Raw genomic sequence first — 22,698 nt, forward strand, 5'->3', positions numbered from 1 at the left:
GGAGAAGATTACACAAATCAGAAAATCGGTTGTTCAAGGATTCATTCCACTTTCAATCTTCTTTCGTTAACATCACCAGCTGAATCCCTCTTCAATCCCCACGCCTTCATCCCCGACAACACCAAAGTTCATTCAAGAAATCCAAGATCAACTGTTTACATTGGATACAGGGTACAAGTTAAGTTTGTAATGTTGTATGCTGGAAATTTCACCAAAAAAAAGATAACGCTGGAGATTTGATCTCCAATTAAAACCTCAAGATATAAATACCTGAGCCCAAGTTTCCATGGTATATTGAAAGCCTGGAGGCTTATCTGAAGCCCCAAAACCGAGGAGATCAATAGCATACACTGTCACCCTAAAGTTCCATCTTTTATTTGTCAACCATTTTCTGTTGGAGGCCGGTGGTGGTGCTGCTGGAGGCGCCTAGCGTTTGAGGGGAAAGAAAGAAAACCTTCAAACGGAGAGGGAGTGGAGTGGCACCGGTAGCGCTGGTGAGGAAGCGTCTCCGGCGAGAAAAGCGGTGAACGACGGTAACGACCACGTCTGGACCGGTGAACGGTGGTGGCTCGCGGCGGCCGACTTCGGTGGAGGCAGCGGCGGCGACGTCGCAGGGTGAAGAAGGGGTTTCTCCCTCGCACGCGAAGAGGAAAGAAAGGAAGAGCTGGATCGGCGGTCGACGATGGTCTCGACGGTGAGCGGTGGAGTCGGCGACGCCCTGGTTCTCGGCTTGCGGTGGCCGGCGTGGTTGATTCGGCAGAGGCTGGTATGGGTGTGCGGCAGACACCATTCTTCCTCACTCTAGAGAAGGGTCTCTGTTTTGGGTGAGAGAAAAAAAATGAAAGCACGTGCTTCTTCAATAAACAAATATTTTAACTCCACAGCAGGACACCTAGGATTGCCAGCAAGACCATTTTTAACGCCGTCTACGGAAATTGACGGAATGTCCTTAATTGGTTAAAGTTTTCAAATTTAGGGACCAAATTGATTATTTTTAAAAAACAGGGACCTAATTGAAGAAAACCAACAAAAATAGGGACCAATGAATCTATTTAACCTTTAAATTATATGGTATACATTAATCTAAATTCATTTAACAAATTATTAAACCAATTTAGAAACGCGTAAAAAAATAGAGTGATGGAGCTAAAGACTTTAAATTTAAGAGTATTAGATATGAAATAAGCATTTGTTCAAAGTGTACCATATGATACGATCGAGGACATTGTTTTTACAAGTGATAAAGCATGGAAAATGAAAAGTTAGCGGCATTGGCGCTTGTGAAAAACTTTGCGAGAGAGAATGTAGGACAGCAGAAACTTCAACTTTTTTGAGGCAGGGCCAGGTTTGAGAAGACTATAATTGTGATGTTTGAAACCTGAGCAAACTGTATTATGCCTTTCTCCATCTGAGCACCATCCTCCAAAAGAAAACTCCCCACGATTCCTCTTCAAAAGCTCTCTGTCAATCTTATCTAGAAGAGGGTCATTTTTCTTGAATTTTCTGGCAAATGGACGGTTGCTCAGCACCATTTTTCTGTAATCTTTGAGTCCTAGTGTTCTTGGGTGTTGTTTTGGAGGATAGTCCCAAGTGATGTAATGCAGATCACTGTTTGCTGTGGTGTTTTTGTAGTCCTTGGAGTTGCAAATAACTGTTTGGAAATATCCTTCTGGGGATGACACAAAGTTTGTGTAGTAGAGGAGGAGTGTTCTTGGCAAATTTTCCCACCCAACTATGCAATACTCTGCAAAAGATCTTGATAGTATTGTCCATGCTGAACCTGGAAATAATGCAAACACATTTCTAATACCATCAACTTTATAAAACTTTATTATGATAATTTTATCTTTATATTTTGTCAAATAAATATAAAATATGTGATGGTATTGTTGTTTATGCAACAAATTTTATGAATGTATATATTTTCATAAGACCAGATGTACACGTATTTATAAATTTTAATTTACTTATTGTTTTTAATTGATGTAAAATCTTTAATATATATTTATTGAAATATCAGTTGATAGAATTGATCTGATAATCTGGTTTTAGAATTGATTGCAAAGAACTTTGATACTTTACGAGAAGTAAACTTTTTAAAAAATGAGTATTAAAACTATAAGAATCGTGATTGTGCATGGTTTGTATAAGAAGAAGAGAGTGAGAACGATATAGAAGAAGAAAAGAGAAAATGCGGATAAAAGCTCGCTGCGAAAATCTTTTGTGAACATATTTCACATGTTTCGGAAAGCTTTTATCGAATAGAAAACTCATTCTTCAAAAATTCTATTTGGAAAAGTTTATTTTATAATGTATTTTATGTATTCTGGAAATACTGTTCCAGAAATCTTGTTTCAAAAATTTCATTAAAGAAATCTCGTTTTGGAATGCATTCGAAACATGTGATTTGTGCTCAAAATAATTGTGGAGGTGCAAAAAGTAAAGGCCCAAATGTTAATTTAAAGAACTTGAGCTCGGAACAATATACCCCACCCATTCAGGCTTACTCCCTTTATAGGGATGGCAAAAAAACCCGTACCCGCAAGTATCCGCGGATAAAATTCGTTACGGGTATTTAGTACCCGCGGGTAAAAGGTATCCGCGGGTAGCGGGTATTTTAATACCCGCTTGTTAATGGGTCGGGTTCGGGTATCACACTATATGTACCTGTGGATACCCGCTACCCGTTAGAAAAATAAAATTACAATTTTATCCTTTAATTATTTTTTATCAGACTTTCTTTTCTGTTGAATCTGCTTTTTAAAATTGGGCCAAGCCCAAATCTCTTTTTAGGGTTTTTTTCAAATCAGAATAAAATCCCTTTTTAGGGTTTCTTCTTCAAATTAGAACCAGGGAAAGCTACCTCGTTATGCCGCCTTCTACCGCTCCAAACGAACCTAGATGCAAAGTATCAAGAGAACGTATGGGAGGAGATCTCATCCTCGATGAGGAAGCTTAGATACAACTGAAACGCGAAAAGGTGCAAAGAAAACAAAAGTGGGAGAACATCAACAAGTACTTCAAGAAAGTGAACGAAAGCAACAAGCGAAGGAAGATTCGAAAACGTACCCTTATTTCCACCTTGACGCGTTGTAAGGGAGAAGAGCAAGGTAATGGCAAGGCGGTGAAGCCGGAAAACATGGTGGTGCCGCTAATGGTGCGACATCAATAAAAAAAGGTGGTGGTGGTAGGTTATAGAGAGTGCAGAGGTTATTAGAGGAGGTGGTGGTGAGGCTGCTCCCTTTGTTTGAGAATAAGAAACCCTAGTGGTTTCGGATCTAAAAGAGACTAAATGGGTCAGTCCAACAGTTTTCTTTTTATTACCTGTTTATTATTTTTATTATTTTCTATTATTTTTTTTCTAGAGTTTGGATTACGGGTATCCAACGGGTACCCGCGGGTTGGAAAAAATCCGCTGATTTTTTTAAGTCGGGTATCCAGCGGGTAGCGGGGCGGGTAATGGGCACAATTTTACTTAGCGGGTCTGGTAGCGGGTAGGCACTATTCGTGCCCGACCCGACCCGTTGTCATCCCTATCCCTCTACCACCACATAGTGTTTCCTACACCTTTTTATTTCTTTTTTTCCCTTTTGTAATATTTAATGTGGTGGTTAAAAATTTTAACTTTCTCCAACTTCCAACCACTTCATTAATGGTCACCACCAATATATGAATGAATCCCCATACTCTACCACTCCCAAGGAAATCAAATTCCTTTTTTTTCCTTCTCCCAATATATGAATGCACCCTTACACCCCACCAATTCCACATAAATCAAATTCTTCTTCTTATTTTCCTTGTGCCTCTAATGATTCTCCTTTAAAAATAAAAAGATTCAAAACAAAATCAATTTTTAATTAAATTAATAATAATTAATTTAATTAAATAAAACAAAATAAATTTAATTATAAATACATAATTTTCTTAAAATATAATTACTTAACTTTAAAAGTATCTAAAAATTAATTTACAAATCAATAAATTAATAAACTAAAAAGTAAAAAAAAAAAAAAAACAAATCTTGGAAAGCTGAATAAGTGTACAAAAATTAACAACCTAAATAAAATTAAATTAATAACCTAAATAAAACAAGAAAACGGAACGTTAAGGCCTCAACGGATACGAGAGATCCTTTCGACCTTCAATGAAGGAAAACACCCAAAACGTTGAAAGGCTTCAACGGATATGGGACACTCATTGAGCCTTCAACGGATCTCGAGATCCATCCATGGATATCGAGATTCATCCAGGGATATCGAGATTCGTTGAAGGCTTAATGGATGTCCCATATCTGTTGCAGCCTTTGGTGTTTCTCTTCTTCATTTAACACAAAACAAAGGCGCAATAGAATCACTAACCTAGATCAGAGACGACAACAAAGGAAGCACCAAACTCTACAGCACCACGAACCCACCATGAATCAAGCAACAGATGATAAATTGGAGAAAAAGGAAGATGGGAAATTGGGATAAGAGGAAGAGGAAAATAAGAGAGGAAAAGAGAAAGAATGTGAGGTTGTGGTGTGTGTAGTGCCGTCAAAATGGGTTGAAACCCGTGAGCCAACCGGGCTCACCATGGGTCACGGGTTTGAGCCGGGTTGGGTTGGAAAAAAATATGAAAATATTGATGCGAGTCAATTTTGACTCGGCTCGCTAAAAACCCGGCTCACCCGGGTTGAACCCGTGGTGAGTCGGGTTGCCTCACCAACCCACCTATTTTTTATTGAAATCAAATTAATTAAATTAATTATTCAAAAGCACAACCTTTACTTCACAGTAGAGCTTTTCGTGTTGTGTTGTGTTGTGTTGTTGTCTATCCAAAAGTTCTCCTTTGTTATATATTTTTGTTAACTGCTATATGTAGTTTCTTGGTCAAACGGTTGTGTAGGTCTCGTTAAACTAAATTGGCAAAATTTTATACTTGATAGCTTAAAATATATAACAATAGAATTCTTTTGTTTCATTTTTTTTATATCAATTTGTCCAATTATTACTGTTTCAATTTGATCGATCAAAGTAACATGTTATAAGAATCTTAGAAGAAGAAGGTGAAAAAAAGTTAAGTGAGTCAATGAACCAACCCGTTTAACCCACCAACCCGTGGTGGGTCGGGTCGGGTTCAAATTTATTCGGCTCGCTAATAAATGAGTCGGGTTGGGTTGGCTCACTAAGTGACAAACCCGTGGTGGATCGGGTTGGGTCACCCAGGTTATCCATTTTAACAACTCTAGGTGTGCAACTGAGTGAATAAGAAAGTAAAAAATTAAGGTTTTAAAAAAAACAAAAAAAAAACATAAAAGATAAAAGTAAATAAAAGTATTTTTGAAATTAAAAAAAAAAATAGAAAGGTGTAAGGAGCTGTGATGGTAGTGGTGATGGTGGTGTAGGGAGTAATGCTCCACCCATTCCTTTTAAGTAATTTTTTTTCCTTTCCCTCGTTTTTTTTTCACAGTCAGAGTTGTATTTTAGTAGAAATATATATATATATATATATATATATATATATATATATATATATATATATATATATATATATATATATATATATATATAGAAGGTGTGGAGTTTCACTCAGCCAACAGCAGCATTAGGTAAAGTTCTTGAAACAAACCGTGGATATTACCATCTTGGAAGCATGACTTGTAACCAAAAAGAGTGACATCTTGGTAGAAAGTAATTGAATGAGAGCATCATGATGGAACCCTTTGACCTCTCAAGTAACAATGAATTGATGAGTGGTTCAGATTCCTGGGTTTTGTTCTATTTTATTTGGTACAACTTTCACACTCATCTTTAAAACTTTTTTTTTTGTTATTATATATTATGTGATTTGAGGTGTCCAAATATTGGTAAGTAAAATATTTCACAAGGAAAATAATTATAAATGCATGGAGAGGAAGAATTGAATGGAAACATGCAATGCAACACATAAAAATAAATCTAAAGGAATATTGAATAGTGGGTAAAAACCTGTATAAAGTTTAAAAGATGTTGGGAGACTCCTCTGCTTAGTGACCCACCAAATCTGTGATTTCTTGAGACTATACAGCCCTGGGTCTATAATTATTGGCTTCCCTCTCTTATTCCTGAAATCAGTATAAAAGGTTAAAATTCTTTTAAGCTATTCTGCATCTTCTCAATTTAATTTCATTATTTTTAAAATTAAATTAAAATATAATTACTTCCATCAAATTCTATCATATTTAATTTATGATATTCTTTGTCTACGTCACGTGTTAGTAAAGGCTTACAATTTCCAACCCAACTGACTGCTGTGGTGAATGAAATTTATATGCTTTGGAACCTCAGAAAAGGCTTGGATCATATCTGAACATTAATCAAGAAAACTGAATTCAGATCAAAAAATGGTGATGCAATCTACAACACATAATTGAAACTTTTGATGCAAAAGAAGAGCAACAACGAGAAATGGTATCATGATACACTTTTTCATTCATTTGACACATAACACAAAGGAAAAAATCTTTTTAACAACTCTTTTTTGACAACTTTTTGACAACGCATACGTGTCCGTTTATGATTGATCTGTTTCAAATATTTTTTTAGAATAAATTCAAACGCACTAATAAAATGGTGACACGTGTCTTGTTGTAAAAAAATTGTTAAAAAAGAATTGTTAAAATATAATCGTCTAATACAAAATAGTCATTAACTAAGGCGACTCACCATACCATCTTGTGTAACCAAAGGGTAGTCCGAGGCACTGAGATTAATAAACCAATCCCATTGGCAACTCCGGAGAAGGATTGCCATAGCATGGAGAGTGGTAGAAAGCATGGTTGGTCCTTTATAGGTGACAAGATTACGCTTTTCGACAACCCAAACGTTCCCAAATGCAGCATAAACTGGGTCCTTAGCCACATGTTGAACCACATCCCTGTGTTCAGCTTGTGGTGCCCCAGAATCCATATGAATCAAATAGTAGTTTCCTGGATGGTAGAGAGCCCTCACCAACCTTTTCAGCTTCCCGGAATCCCCTTTGGAAGCAGAGATCAAGTACGCAAATGTAACTGGATATGTGTTGTTGGCCTTGGTGCTGTTCAAGTAGTTCATAGAAGGCTTCATGCTGGAACTGGGTATGGTTAATCTTGTTGTAGTGAAAACAAGAAAGAACAGTACTGAGGTTAGTATGAAGGAAACAACCAAAATTTTGATGGACATTTTTAGGAGAAATTTGCAAGATACTGGGATTGGGAGAAAAAAAACAGACTCGGGAAATTTGAGTTATGGAATGGTAGTTATATGGTTAATAAGGAGGGCTTATTTGGAGAATATATTTATACAATATATTAATGATTAATTTAAACAGTAGTTTTTTTTAATAAAAATTTTTTGGTAATTAATGTTACTAATCAATTTAAAATATAATGATAAGTAATTATAACTTTTTATTTATAATAGAGAGTAATAATTTTTATTTTATAAATTAATATGAAAATTACTTTTTATAATAATAAATTATTTTTTATTTTTAAAACTTATTTATAATAAATAAATTATTTATATTAATAATTTTATATATAAATTTTAATCATCGATAAATATCATGATGTTGTCTTTTCTTTCCTTGTTGTCTTTTTCTTCTTTTTTATCTTTTTCTTTCTCTTCCTCTTCTTTCGCAATCATTATTGTGTTCCATAAGGTCGCTACCACTTTTGTCACCTTATTGACTCCTTTTTTCCCTCTTTGTTAACAACCAGTGCAACAGTTGCATCATGGTAAATAATAAGTATTTTATTGTTCTCTCTCAAGGAACTTGTGCAACATATTACAATTCATAATTCAATTAAACAACAATATTCACAAAAATACAAAGAAGCTCTTTTGGTATTTTATTAAATAATAAGTGTAGGATTGAAATTTAACATAGAGTATTTACAAATGTCAATACTAGATTTCATTCACTTCATTCTCATGCACTCACAATCTCAACAAATAGGTTTAATTCTCTACGATGGATAACATAAGGCTTACAAATTGGAGATAAGGAAGAAATTGAAACCAAAACAAAGAAGGCCCTTTTTCCCAAGGCATCTTCTCCAAGCTCTAATCATACATCCTCTTCATATTTCCACTTCCAATCTACAAATTCTCTCCCCCATCAAATCCCAAAGGGGAATAATATCATGGATGAAGATTGAGACCTAAGTAGGAGAAAGGAGAACTTTCCAGACCCCTAGTAGCCGCCAAGGGCCTCTCCAAATCACACAAGGTGGAAAGAAAGTGTAGGAGGGAGAGAAGAGAATAAGTCAAACCCTAGCAGAAGACATGAATAAATACTGTATTTTCACAATTTAGTGTAACTACCTCCTAATGTCATCTCAAAACTGTCATGTGCACTCATTAAATTCGCAAAGGATAGACTGTCGCCCAATGTCGCATGCCATCGTCCGACTGCTTTAGTGAACCACCTTCCAACCCTTATACTTCCAATGGTTTCTCGCCTGGTGAGCTTTAAGTCTCCCAACAAAAGGTAGCTCTACAACTGAGTTTCCTGTTTGTTTATGGCGTTAAGTGCAATTTGTAAAATACGGAAAAAACTGGGTGTCACACAATCCCTATGATTGCCTAACATGATTATATGTCTTATAATTCATCTTTTATTGTCCAATCGTTCTTCCTTGAATTCCAACTTATTTTCTTATACTAGAATTGTTTCTAATTCACTTACTTCACACACTTAAAAAAATATTATAGGTAAACTAAACTCAAAATAACTAAATTCAAAATAACTAAAACACAAAAAAAAAATACAAAACAAGAGAAACTTGAGAATTAAACAAGATCATAGTTACAGAGGAGTTGGTTTTATTTATAAAACATAGCATGATTAAAAGGTAAAAATAAATGTTATCACACCTCCTCTTTTTTTTCTTATCTTCTTACTTTCCTCCTTCTTCATCTTCCACAATTGTTGGAGTGTTTGCCTAATTGGACTCTTTCTCCTTCTCCTCCTTTGTCACTACCACTTCTTCCTTTTTATTCTCCTCCACTTCCTCCATCGTTGCCTCCTCTTTTTCCTTTTTTATCTCTCTTCGTCCTCCTTTTTATTTTTTTTCTTATTTTTTTCTCACTCATTTTTAATTAATTCATAAGAAATATTTTGTTAAATTTGATAGGAAAATCAAAGTTTATTTGTAAAAAATACAATTGCTAAGGATTTATTAAAAGATTTTTAAAAAGTTAACTTATTAACAAATTTACTCACTAATTTTAAAAAAATAACTACCAATTCATTTTCAAAAGATTCAATTAGTGACAGACATTGAACAAATCCATTATGAATTGATTCGTCTTTGGATTTTAAAATAATTCAATCATTGGTAAATTTATTAACTAATTTTATCATGACAAAACTTAAAGTAGAAACTTTGACATCTATTTTTTTTTTACAAATGATGAAAATATCAATCAATAATAAACATTACAAATTGTAAATGAATTTAGTTGATGAATGTTACTCACAAATCCATTATAAACAAATATTTTGATAATAAAAGTTATAATTTAACGACAAATATTTCTAAAGAATTTATTATTGATAGATATTTTTGACAAATAATATTGAAAATTTTAGATTTCGATCAATTTTAACAATAAATTTTATTTTAATAATAATTCTTTTACTAATAAAATTTGGTCAATAATTTAAAATTTTCTTATAATGCATTTGTATTTTCAAAATTCACAATAAAGATTAATTTAACGAAAAAAAATCTCTAAGGCTGTGTTCGGATGTGAAGATTTGGGGGAGATGATTTGAATGAATTTGAGTGGATTTGAGGGTAATTTTTTTGTTGTTTTTTTTAGTGGATTTGTAGGTAATTGAGAGTGAATTTGAGAGTAAAGTTTGTGAGAATTAGGGTGAGATTTGATTAATGTGATAAATTTAAAACATTTGTTTAATTGGTAGAAATTAAAGATTACCAAGATGTCCCTAATTACTAAAATAATATAAAATGTTATTTGTTAGTGTTATATTTAATTGTAAAAATATTTATAAAAAAAATTTAAAAATAACTATTAAAAATAATTTTTAAGAAGTAAAGAAATTATAATTTGAAAAAATAAATAATTATAATTAAACAAAATACATTCATATATATATATATATATATATTAAATAAACCACATTCACAAGTCTTCATTCAACCTTTTTCAGGGAGAAGAAAATTTCAATAAGTTCATATATGCACGCGTTTGGAACCGGATATGCAAGTCTGTATCCGAATACGCTTCTTTGCAAATTCTTCCAAAACTTGTAATCGGATATGCTCTTCAGTGAAACCGAACGCATGAAGATCTCTTCTTCAACCCGCTNCTTCAGTGAAAGGGGTATATACGACTTTTCAATCTAAATCATCGCAAATCTTACCAAAATAGCGAGATGCTTAAAACAGTATAATCTCGCAAATCGTCACTTTTCCGTCTTCGCAAATCAGTACAAGCGAACAACGTTTCAGTCTTAAATCCATCTGTGCTAATCTTTGTAAACAGTACCATGACTCTAAACGAAGAGAGGCTATAAAAGATTGATATGATGTCACTTAAACTTAAAGTAAAAAAGAAAAAGAATATGTAAAATATATATCAAATTTATAAGAACATCTCAATTTCTATTAAAAAAATAAAATGTAAATATTATACATATATATAATTTGAAATATTATAAAAACAAACTTTTAATTACATGGATTTTTATTTATAATTAAAAAATGTAGATTCCACATGTGTTACAAGCAGTTAGCGGTTAGCACATGTGTTACAAGCAGTTAGCGGTTAGCACATCTGTTGCACATATAAAATATATACACTATGCGCATGGAAACTAAGAAATGCATGATTTATATGATTTTGGGTTAGAAAACAAGATATCAATTTATCGCGAAAATTGTGTAGAGTGCACATGTGTTGCAAGCAGTTAGCACCATACAACTTTTAAAATTATATACATATATAAAAGAATAAAAGAAACAAAAGATAAAAAATATTAAAGAAAATAAATGGTAAAAAGAATTCAAATTTTTCTTATCACACCCAAAAACAAAATGAGGAAGAGTATGAAGTGAAATTGATCTAGAAAATATAAATTGTTCTTGTTGAAATAGAACGAGGATAACTGCTTGCTAAGTTTCCACTCAACACTCCAATAACCTATCGGTGTAAGGAAGTGACTTGCAGAACACGCTCTCATGCTTAAGTCAAATTTTTTATCTCTAGGCCTTTAGTAATTTAATAGTGAATAAAAAGTGAGTTTACTTCAAAATGAAATTAAATCCAATGTATAAGAATCTACAAATTAATTTACTTCTTAATAATGTAAATATTAATCACAGTAGTCGTTGTGACATTAATTGTGTCTTAACTCTGTTCTATAGTTGTCACGACCAAACGGTCATAAGATGTTTTCGGGTACGTCAATCATTTGATCCTTTCTCTTCATTTTGTCACCGTACCCAGTCAGTTAGCTGTAAAAAAATAATATATTTCTATACAAATTCGTTAAAAAAAAGTTAATTATATAGTGTAAAACTTCTATCTTTTTGAAATAAAAAAACTACTATAGCTGTTTAGTGTAGTCCTCGCATAGGTATGTCTTACCAAAAGGAGTTAGAGACTCATAGTCTTTCCCTTTTTCTGATTGAATTGCTAAATCTGTGAGAAATTTGTATGAATTTTAAGCTGCTTGTGGTAAACACCACCCTTGATTTTGATCCTTTACTTGCAATATTATTACCACTCAGCTATGCCAAGTAATAGAAATTTCGTAATGATGTTATGTCACACCAACTAAAGGCATTAAAGTTACACATATGTTTTTTTATTTACGAAAAAATGTTTTCTTATAACTATCTTTGTGTATATATAGTTTTACATATGAATATAACTTTAGTCTCTATAAAAATTTAATTAAATATTTGAATTTCTGAATTTTCAAATTAATTAAAAACATAATAGGTGAATATTTATTCGAGATTGTTATCAAGCGTTAACATTTTCTGTCCTAGAATGGAATAACATTCGTGAATCAAACTTTTCAATTTTAAAAACCTAAAAAATAAAACGTGTAACAACTTTTATTATGAAAAAATTGCTCAGTAGGTCAAAATAGAGATGTAACACTAAAAAAAGACAATTATTTAATGGAGATTTATTTTTCGTGGAGGTTTTTCACCTTCGTAAATTAATTTGTGGGTTTTTTTTTTCAAATCTTTATTGTCACGTGGCAAATGTTTTTTTACGGAGGATTTAAACATCTTTAATTAGTGATTATTATTTTGTAGAAGTTTGAAACTTCTTTCTTTTCAATTATTTTATTATAAAGATTAATTTTTTATCATTCTTTTTTTGTTAATAATCTATTCAATTTGATAATTACAATTTAGGGGTTTTAACCTGTTTTATTTGTATTATTTAGTTTGTAGGTTTACTATTTTATTTTGTTTCCGTTGATAAAATCTGCAACAGATAATTCGTATTCTATTATATTATTTGTATCCGCATCGCGTAAAGATATTATATTATTTGTATCCACAGATATTCGCTACCCGTAAAAAATAAAAATAAATATTTAATTTATATTTTATTACATTAAATTTAATTAAATTTAAAATTAATTTATATTTTATAAGGTTAAATTTAATTAAAATTAAATTCTAATTTATATTTAATTTAATTTATATTATTTTTTATATATTTTTTTAATTTTATTTAAATTTTATTTTAATGATTTATAAAAATATATTTTTTAAATATTTGTGGGTATCCGCAGGTATTTGTTGGTTTTAAAATATCCACAGATATTTTTTAAGCAGGTATCCGTGCGGATAGCGGGCCAGGTAGCAGGTGGATTTCTTTTATCGGGTCGGGTTGCGAAAAGGCACTACCCGTGCCCGATCCAACCCGTTGTCATCCCTAGTGTTACATGACAATGTATGTCACCATTGAGGTGCTTATATTTTGTCATCAATATTTTTTTGTAACAAGATTCAAATACGATAATGAAAAAAAAAAAACATGACAAACTCATTTTTATCAAAGTATTCAAATATATATCATTAAAACATTTCGTTTTAAAAAGTACCATAGTAACATAAAAGTAAGTTAAACTGAATATAATTACAACTTCATCTATAATTACTCAAAATCCATAATAGACTACATATAGTTCAATCCTAAAAAAACATCATGAACTCCTTAAATGTTGTTAGTAAGAGATTATCCTCTTAATACTGCAAAAGGCTTTTTTGAAATCGTTTAATATGATTCAGTTTTAACAAAAACAAAGTCTTTTAAATTGACATTTTTGAAATTTTTGCACAATTATAGGTGTTAGTTCTAAAATAATTGAAGCATATACTGATATATATGTTTCAGTTCTTTAAAAAACCGAGACCTATAATTTTCCAAATAATTTATAAAATGTCATTGGTGACATTTTTGTAAATATTTACACAATTATATGATTTGATTCTTTAAAAACCTAAGGCGTATTTCATCTACTAGAGTTAAAATTACATTTCCACTAAACTTTATTCATTTGCATAAGGTTTAAACCCTTTAGTTGTCCCTATTTTCGTTGGGTTTTCCCATTTTGATCCCCTTCTTTTGAAGTTTCCCAATTGAGTCCTTATAACTGCTAATTTCAAGTAATTGAGCCCCTACCGTTAAATTTCGTTAACAGAGTTAATTTTCTACACACGTGGTAGGTTGATGTGTCAATTTTTTGAAACGTGGCATGCTGATGTGAGAGTAATGTGCCTATGAACCTCTCTTATTGTTTTTTCCAATTTTTCATGTAGTCACTGGAGTTCATCACGCTCTATCACCTTCTTCATAGTGCCAGCATGCTCGTCTCCTCCACCACCACCACCAACGTAAACCCTCACGCCACCGCAAAAAGAAGCCATCGGGAGTTTCGTCAGAACCACTGTGAAATCTCGAAACTTGTAGGCAAAAGCTCCAAAATCACAGATTCACCATGAGCATCACCACGAAACGAACTCCTCGCTTCATCTCCTTTATCGCGAAACACTTCCTCGCAACCTGCAAAACCTAAGACACAGAAAGCTCCAAATCTCTTCGCACCAGAAACCCATTTGGAAAATTTTAGTAAGAAGGGAATCAAAATGGAAAAGAGTCCAAAAATAGAACAACTAAAGAGTTTAAACCTTTGCAAAACACACACTCGTAACGTAAACCTTGTATTATTTTGTGGGAAATAAAGAAAAATGTTCAATAACATCCAAGGGAACCATCTCCCGAACAATCTTGTCAACAACAAAGATATAAAATGTATTTGTCCCTAGACACCAATCCAATCCTCCTAAGGAACTATAGCTTCCTCACAACCTCTGCCTAATCATTTCCCCAAATCCCATAGTAACTATATTTTGTTATTTTTGCCCTCCCTTCTAACGTAAACTTTCATAGTTCTATCAGTTGCCTACACAGAGAATCCACACAGCACTCAATTTGGCTCCACCATCAGTGTATGATTGGAGCAGTTTTATAGATCGCATCGGTAGATAACATTGAGCTAATAATTTTTAGATTTGATGAAATGCTAAACGAACAGTAAATCCAACAGCAGGGTATATATATCAGTATATTAATCCAAGATGAACTTGCTGATCCCAAATTACAACACTGGAAACAAATTTCATAACATAAAGGTTTAATTTTGGTGTAGTCTTCAATCACGATAAAATTAATAGTGCAAGTTTCCTATGTGGTATTTCTTTCATTCACATAACATATAAGTTCATACAATTCTTTCCTGAATGAAATAAATAAACTATGACCTCTTTTCCAGTAAGCATATAAGTAATAATCATCTCCACCACCAAAGATAAATGGAGTCAACATAATCAAGAATAAGTTGGAGAAGCTTCATTTTATGTTGACAAAGACACAACGCAATGTTATGGCAAACCCAATTAGTTTATCAATTAGAATATAAACTTATCTCTAATGTTAAATACTTTTAATTTTTTATTGTTATTGATTTTAAATTAGTCTCTAATTTTAAATTAAAAATAAATTTAAACATTAATTCAATACTACATTTAAATTATTTTTATTCTCTACAATTATTTTTTACTTAAGTATTTTATTTTAGTATGATAACATTTGTAAATTTGTAAATAATAAATGTTAAAGAAATTATTTAATTTTATGTTTAAGTTTTTACATCAAAGTCTGAGCGTGATATCTTTAAAAAACCCGAGAAAAAATGTCTGACTTTTTTATATGTTTATAAATGACGTCAAAATAATATTTTCTTCTATTTCTTTTTTATAAAAGATAGCCTCTTATTCTTTTCAGCTCTAAAAACAAAACTTTCTGTTCTTTTCATGAGAAGCAGTTTCCTATATCATTCCAAAAAGGAGCGTATGAAACTTCTGAATATGTCTGCTCTTATTAAGCTTTTTAATTTAGTTATTGTTACCATACGTCATCTATAAAACTTCTGAAGTTTAGGGTTTTCAATTTATTTATATGATTTTAATGTGAAAAAAACTAATAGTTTGATAACTATGTTTCAATTTCACCCACCATTACGTCCTATCTGACACTCTTTTAATTTTAGATTTTAACTTATTTGAAGATTCATAGTACTTTCTTTTACTTCTCGTTTTTCCTTTTTATCTTTACAAACTATATCTTTTACTGCTCGCTAATTTTGTTTCAGTGTCCGATTTTAATGTCCAACAACTAATGCATGAAAACAGAGTTTCATCAGAATTTATTAAAATTAATCTATTCTAAAACTAATCATTGTCAGTTAATCTTGAGATCATTTTATTGTCAAAATTAAATATTGAATATAAATAAGGGATAATGATATTTAGACAACATTTTTTTGACAATATTTGAACATTGATTACGTATCAATATATAATTGATTAAAAATTATTTCACAACGTAAACAAGAGAGTAGAACGTATATAAAAGTAAAATATTAATTAATTTAGATAATAATATCAATTTTTATATGATTGAATTAAAATCTTAATAGTGTTTTTTCTTTCCGATGAATCCCTACTCGATATTTTACCATAGGGAAACCTAATTGAGTTCACATTCAATTTTTGGGTGATTGGTCGTTATTATTTCAACTAACTATCACTTTTCTTTATTATTTTTTAATCACTAAACTTTTAAGCACTTTCCCAACGTTATTTTACGTACTTAAGAAATTTCCCTTTGCATAGTATCAAAACACTTCGTATCTGTCAAACACTGGTACTTCAATTATAGTACTAGAAAAACAGGTGAGAATTGAACCTTCGTATCTGTCATGTTTTACCACGACTTTATCGTACTAGTTCATGCTGTTCTAACGCAGCAGAGGAAATTCCACGGCACAACAACTTCACACCATATCATATGACACAACTTCTGAATCCTCCATATATTGACACGAATAACAGATCCTCAAGAACATGCTCTAAATGGCACGTTCCATCTATAACACCAAACCATTACACAGGAAACTACTTCTCCTCAACATATCCTTCATTTTCCTCGTCTGTCTCTTCCTCAATGCCTATCTCCACCCTCCCAGTTCCGATGTTGATGCCTCCACAAATGTGTTCAACCATGCCAGAATGCTCAGCGACATCAGTGTTGATGGTTGCTCTGATCTTCACAAGTACTTGGATAATGACTCCAAGTGCTTATATGTTAAATCCCATGCTCAGTGCAGGTCAAAAGGGTATATAAATTATCTGCAGATCTTTTACTGCAGCTTTGGACATTCCCCATTTTTGGGTCATGCCCTGCTTATACTGTGGCTTGTGATTTTGTTTTATCTTTTGGGAGATACAGCTTCAAATTACTTTTGTAGTAACCTGGAAGGTCTGTCTAATATCTTGAGACTATCCCCCACCATAGCTGGGGTAACCTTGCTTTCTCTCGGAAATGGTGCCCCGGATTTTTTTGCCAGTGTTGTTTCTTTCACAAGATCCAATGACGGTGCAGTTGGCCTGAATAGCATTCTGGGAGGGGCGTTTTTTGTGTCCAGTGCTGTCTTGGGGATCATAAGTTTTCTTGTTAGTGCAAATGAAACTGCAATTGACAAGGCCAGTTTCATTAGAGATGTCATTTTCTTCCTTTTCTCACTTTTCATTCTCCTTGTCATCATTTCTATCGGGAAAATCAGCTTGTTGGGTTCAATTTTTTATGTTTCCATTTACTTCCTGTATGTGTGTGCTGTGTCTGCAACACATTTCATCTATGGAGGGGACAGGACAGAAGGGGAACTTGGCTCATCTTCTGATGACTTGACTGAGTCAGGCGTGCCCTTGCTAGGCTGTGTTGATGATGAGAAACCAAATGGATCAAACAAAGAGGTAATGGAAGATCAAGGGGAGAAGCATCATCAGGGTTTTGGTAATAATTCTTTTGACTTTACTTACTTGAGCAAGTTTCTACATGTACTAGAGCTACCTCTTTGCTTGCCAAGAAGGCTTACTATACCAGTTGTGAGTGAGGAAGGTTGGTCAAAGCCATATGCTGTTATATCTGTCACATTGGCACCAGTGTTATTTTCAGCTCTTTGTAACACCCAAATGGAAAATGAGAGTTCAAGGAGTAGTCTTGTTTCATACTTGACAGCTGCTTTGATTGGCATTGTTTTGGGGAACATGGCATGTGTGACAACCAAGAGCACTAGTCCACCCAGAAAGTGCTTGTTTCCTTGGCTAGCTGGGGGCTTTTCCATGAGTGTAACATGGACTTACATCATTGCTGAGGAACTTGTTTCCCTCTTGGTTGCAATTGGGAATGTGATAGGAGTTAGTCCTTCAATCCTTGGACTAACTGTCCTAGCTTGGGGTAATTCTCTAGGAGATTTGATAGCCAATGGTGCAATGGCCAAGAATGGAGGAGCTGATGGGGCCCAGATAGCTGTCTCTGGTTGTTATGCAGGCCCTATGTTTAACATTTTGATGGGCTTGGGCTTACCTCTTCTACTCTCAGCATGGTCTGAATACCCAGAGTCTTATGTGATTCCCAAGGACCCTTCTCTTTTTGCAACACTTTTGTTCTTGATGGGAGGGGTGCTTTGGGCCCTTGTGATATTGACAAAGAAGAATATGAAGCTTGATAAGTCATTGGGAATTGGGCTCTTGACCATTTACCTCTGCTTTTTGTTTATAAGGATGGTCATTGCAATTGGTGTTATTAAATTTTAAAGAAATACTTTCAGAGGGATTAAGGGCCCTTTTCATGTATTTCATGGACATGACTTATTTTATCATACATTTCACTTTTTAAGATCATTAATAATGTAAAGTCACTATGCCTTGGTATCTTCTTACGGTAGGAATAGAATAATCACCATCTCATCAAGGAGTCTAATGCCATGGAAAAGGAATTACCAGATAGAAATTTAATTCAATCAAGATATATTATACAAGATAGTTTAATTATCATATGGATAATAATACTTTGAAAATATTTTTTTGACAACATTTTAACACTATTTATGTGTCATTCTATCATTGGTTCAAAATTACTCCACAATCAATAATAATAATCATAAACACTAATATGAACAAATCATAAAACAACACATAAATTGTATTAAAATGTTTGTGAAAAATATCATTATCCCATGTCAAATAGAGTTGTGTGATATCATCATATTTATCCCTTTCTCGTTTAACTTTATTAATTTTTGTTTTAATATTAAGAGAATGATTCTTATAAAGATCATGATATTTTAATAAATTTTTTTAATAATTTTTTGACAACAAATTATATATTAATGTTTTATTAATTATATTTGAAACGGATCAATCATAAACAATTATACAAACAATTATAAAAGAATTATTAAAAAAAATTATTAAAAATACATTTTCCTCTGTTACAATGTATAAAGAGTGATTCTTTCCATTCCTACAAACTCAAGATGGAGACGTATTATTCCTTTTCATTCCTTTATTTTCCCTTCGAGTTTTCTAAGATATAACAAATGCACTTGCCGTTTACATACAACCATGATAAGTGGATTTTTTCTTTCTGGACTCCACCAAAATACTGCCGTTTTGAAAATATTTTATTTAAAATTCAAAAATTACAATAAATAATAAATAATATGATTTCCATTTTCTGAAAATTTGAGTTATTTTGAAATCAAAATATACCTAAAATATTTCATTCATTATCTTTGAGGAAGTATAAAAGAAGCATCAAGAAAAAGTATTTTTTACTGTCCACTTAGACCATTTTGTGCTTTGATTTAAATTGTACTTATTTCTTCATGCATTCCCATGTTTTCTTGTGCGATCCCCATACTCTTAATGAAATGGCTTAGTTACCGTTTATAACAAAAATTGTACCTTCATAATGACTTTCAAATTTGTATTATAAATTGTATAATTTAGAATATACATTTATATATTGGATTTCTTTTTCAAATAGATTATAAAATTTTTAATGTAAATTTGTATTTTGAATTCTACCATCCCAAATGTAATTTTCATTTTAAATCGTCTTCCACAATTATATTACAAATTGTATAATTCAAAATGTAAATTTGTATTACAAATGGTATAATCTGTAATCTAGTTTACATTATGAATTGTCTTTCAAATTTACGTTATAGATTTATAATTTAAAATGTAAATTTGTATCACGAATTATATAATTCGAATTATAGTTTACATTTTAGATTTTCTTTCAAACTTATATCATAGGTTATACATTCTGAAAATGTAAGTTTGAATTAAGTTTGTTCAATTTAGGATATGATTTGTATTTTGAATTCTCTTCAAAATTTGTATTACAAATTATAAAATCCTAAATATAAATTTGTATTATAAATTATGTAATTTGAAATATTTATGGATAATACAAACTAAAATATCTTCTATTAATTTCAGAAAGAGTATGATTAAAATTTTAAAATGTATGGGATGCAGAAAAAAAAAGTATGGGGTTCACAAATAATCCCAATGATATCATTTTTAAGTCTTTGCAAATCATCTAAGTCTTTTGTTGTTGTCTCTGTACCCTTAACATTTACCATTTCAAAAATACATGGAAATTCCAAAATTCAAAACTCAGTTTGAAATATTGGTTCAAGATCACTAAAAAAAAATCTAAATTTACCGATGGTCATTATTTGTCAAAAACTGTAAAAATCTGTTGTTAATCATTTTTTTCGACAGATTACTAACGTACAAAATTTATTAATAAAAGGATTGTTGGCAAGATTCACTAACGGATTTCATTATGGAAAATGATATTTTAACACGATTTCAAATTAAAAAAAAGAACTTTGATTTTTTTCTTCCAAATATGTCTTTGTCTCAGTTTTTTTAATTTGAAATCGTCCAATCACATCTTGACACGTGTGCAGTGTCAAAATAGTATTAAAAAATGGTGTTAAAATATCATTTGGTAATTACATATAGATATATTAATTATGAATTATTATTTGGTTGTTTATATTTAAATTTTGGATTTTGGATGTTCATTGAAAAATTAATTTTTATTTTGTTTACCGTTGTGCTTTAGAGTTTCTCCTTAAACAAATTCCTATTTTCATCCGATTTGCAAGAAAATTAAAACACATATAAACATAAAATTTTCACTCATTCAGAATTAGAAAACAAATTTCAAAAAAAAGGTTCCATCGCCATTATTTAATTCCATCCATCATCTTTGTCATGTTTTAAACCAAAAGTATTTGCACAAGTCATTTCCAAATTACAAATTGTAAATCCAGAAAAATTAGAAAGAAATACAAAGAGTCATCTCCAACACCATTTATCCGCACAAACCATCACATATTCAATCACCTCCATTTTCAAATATTCAATCAAGTTGCTACTATTAAAAAAACACAGAATACACCATAGAGAGATCAGCAACTTCAACCTCCGCACCAAGTTGCAGTACAGCTTCTTCATTGGAGGCTTATAACCAGAGATACTCATTGTCTCGTTCACCAACTCAATCATATTGCTCGTGTTTTCATCCTCCATGATCGCGTGTCTCGGAGCTTCGCAGATGCTACTCAATGCTGACATTTAGTTGAAAACCTTCGCAGATCTTCGCTCTACGAATACTGCAATCGCTGATATTTAAATGAAGATCGCTCACACGTGTCGATGTTCATCGGGGAGAGAAACCAATTGGAGAAACAAACCACAACTTACAATCACTGACTCTTTTCAGTTTCACATAGGGTAAAGACATATCTCTTGAATCACATAAGAGAAGAAGAACCACCTTCCTTGAAATCCACAAGGAATAAACACCTCCTTTGAATCATACAAAGGATGAACGACTTTTCCTAACAACAATAACAAAACTCAATCACTTAAGATCTCACTTGGTGTAAGTTCTCGCAACCAATCTATAAAATGAATTTTCGAAATTAGCTCAAGAATTTGAGCAGTTAAGTCATAATTGTTATTGATCATTTTGATTATCGTCAAATGATAATCGATTATTACAAAAATTGAAAAGTCTTGCCACAACTACCACTTATCATAACTATCAATGATAATTAATTATCCTTATAAACAAAACTTTTTGAAAGTTTTTGAAATCATTTTGGATAATTAATTACCTATGTAATTAATTAATTATCGTATAGCATTTTTGACATATTTAAATTTTTCCCCACTCATATTGTACTAGGTACTTTGAAACTTCTATAAACTAAATCCTAGACACATTTTGTTCATTTAAGACTTATTACAAAATCTTAAAACACATATACTAAACTATAAGTCTTTCGATATCTTTTGATATTAGAATTTTTGAATTTGAACTTGTTTTTATTATCATATCATGATCTTCATTATTATTTTTTTTTCATATATGATAACTAAACCAATATATATCTCTATTAATATTAGATAGTCACTTTAAGCCAATAATATTAAATGAATCTTTTTTAGGTCATGTTTTTAGCTTCATTTATTGGGCTGTTGGATTGATAAATACAAATTTAAAATTTTAATTTGAAATAAATTCATTTAAATAAACTTAAATCAATATAAATTCATTTTTAATAAATCATGGATCTCAAATTTTGAACTTTTTTTACTATAAAGTTAGACTTGTATATAAGAAGATGAATTTTTCCAACACTCATCTTGATAAAAATATTTAATTAAGAACCTATGAAGAACACAATCATATTTTATTTGCTCATCCATTTTTTTTAAACCTGAAAAATAAAACTCATCAAATATTTATTTTATTTAGAAATTTGATTCCAACTTTATTCAAATATTATTTTATTGTAAAAATAATATTTAGTTTCAATATTTTGATTATTCTTAATTATTTATAAGAATGACAAAACAGACAAACCAACCTCCAAGTTCACAATAAAATGCTCGAAACAGTTTGAGATTCTGAATCCTTAAAGAGGCTATAATTTTCAGTCCATTTTAACACTGTTGGACAGGTTAACTTAGGCCATAAAGTCAGTCTGGACTTGAAAGAGTCGTATAATTCGCTTACCACCTCTAATTATTTATTATTAATTTAAAGATTAAAATATATTTTTAATTATTGAATTTTAATACAAAATTTATTTTTTTATTTTAACTTTTAAGTTTATAAATAAATAAATATAGTTTTTTAATTTAATAAATAAAATTAATTTAAGCTAAAGACATAATTTAAATTTTAATAAAAACAT

At 31.3% G+C, this 22,698-nt stretch overlaps 2 protein-coding genes across 2 annotated transcripts; one reads left to right on the top strand and one right to left on the bottom strand.

The window, feature by feature from the left end:
* Positions 1–1,189: 1,189 nt before the first annotated feature.
* Positions 1,190–7,250, bottom strand: LOC106766874 (beta-glucuronosyltransferase GlcAT14A-like). The gene is made up of 4 exons (XM_014651651.2): positions 6,692–7,250; positions 6,251–6,326; positions 5,970–6,085; positions 1,190–1,780 (listed from the first exon to the last, which is right to left on the bottom strand). Exons 1-4 carry the CDS (start codon positions 7,179–7,181, stop codon positions 1,263–1,265), a joined length of 1,200 nt encoding a protein of 399 aa, XP_014507137.1. The 5' UTR covers positions 7,182–7,250; the 3' UTR covers positions 1,190–1,262.
* A 9,227-nt stretch (positions 7,251–16,477) lies between these two features.
* LOC106757729 (cation/calcium exchanger 1-like) lies at positions 16,478–18,220 on the top strand. The gene has a single exon (XM_014640497.1). The coding sequence runs from the start codon at positions 16,478–16,480 to the stop codon at positions 18,218–18,220; it is 1,743 nt and encodes a 580-aa protein (XP_014495983.1).
* Positions 18,221–22,698: the final 4,478 nt, after the last annotated feature.

The sequence above is a fragment of the Vigna radiata genome, chromosome 1 (genome assembly GCF_000741045.1).
Source record: "Vigna radiata var. radiata cultivar VC1973A chromosome 1, Vradiata_ver6, whole genome shotgun sequence".
Lineage (NCBI taxonomy): Eukaryota > Viridiplantae > Streptophyta > Magnoliopsida > Fabales > Fabaceae > Vigna > Vigna radiata.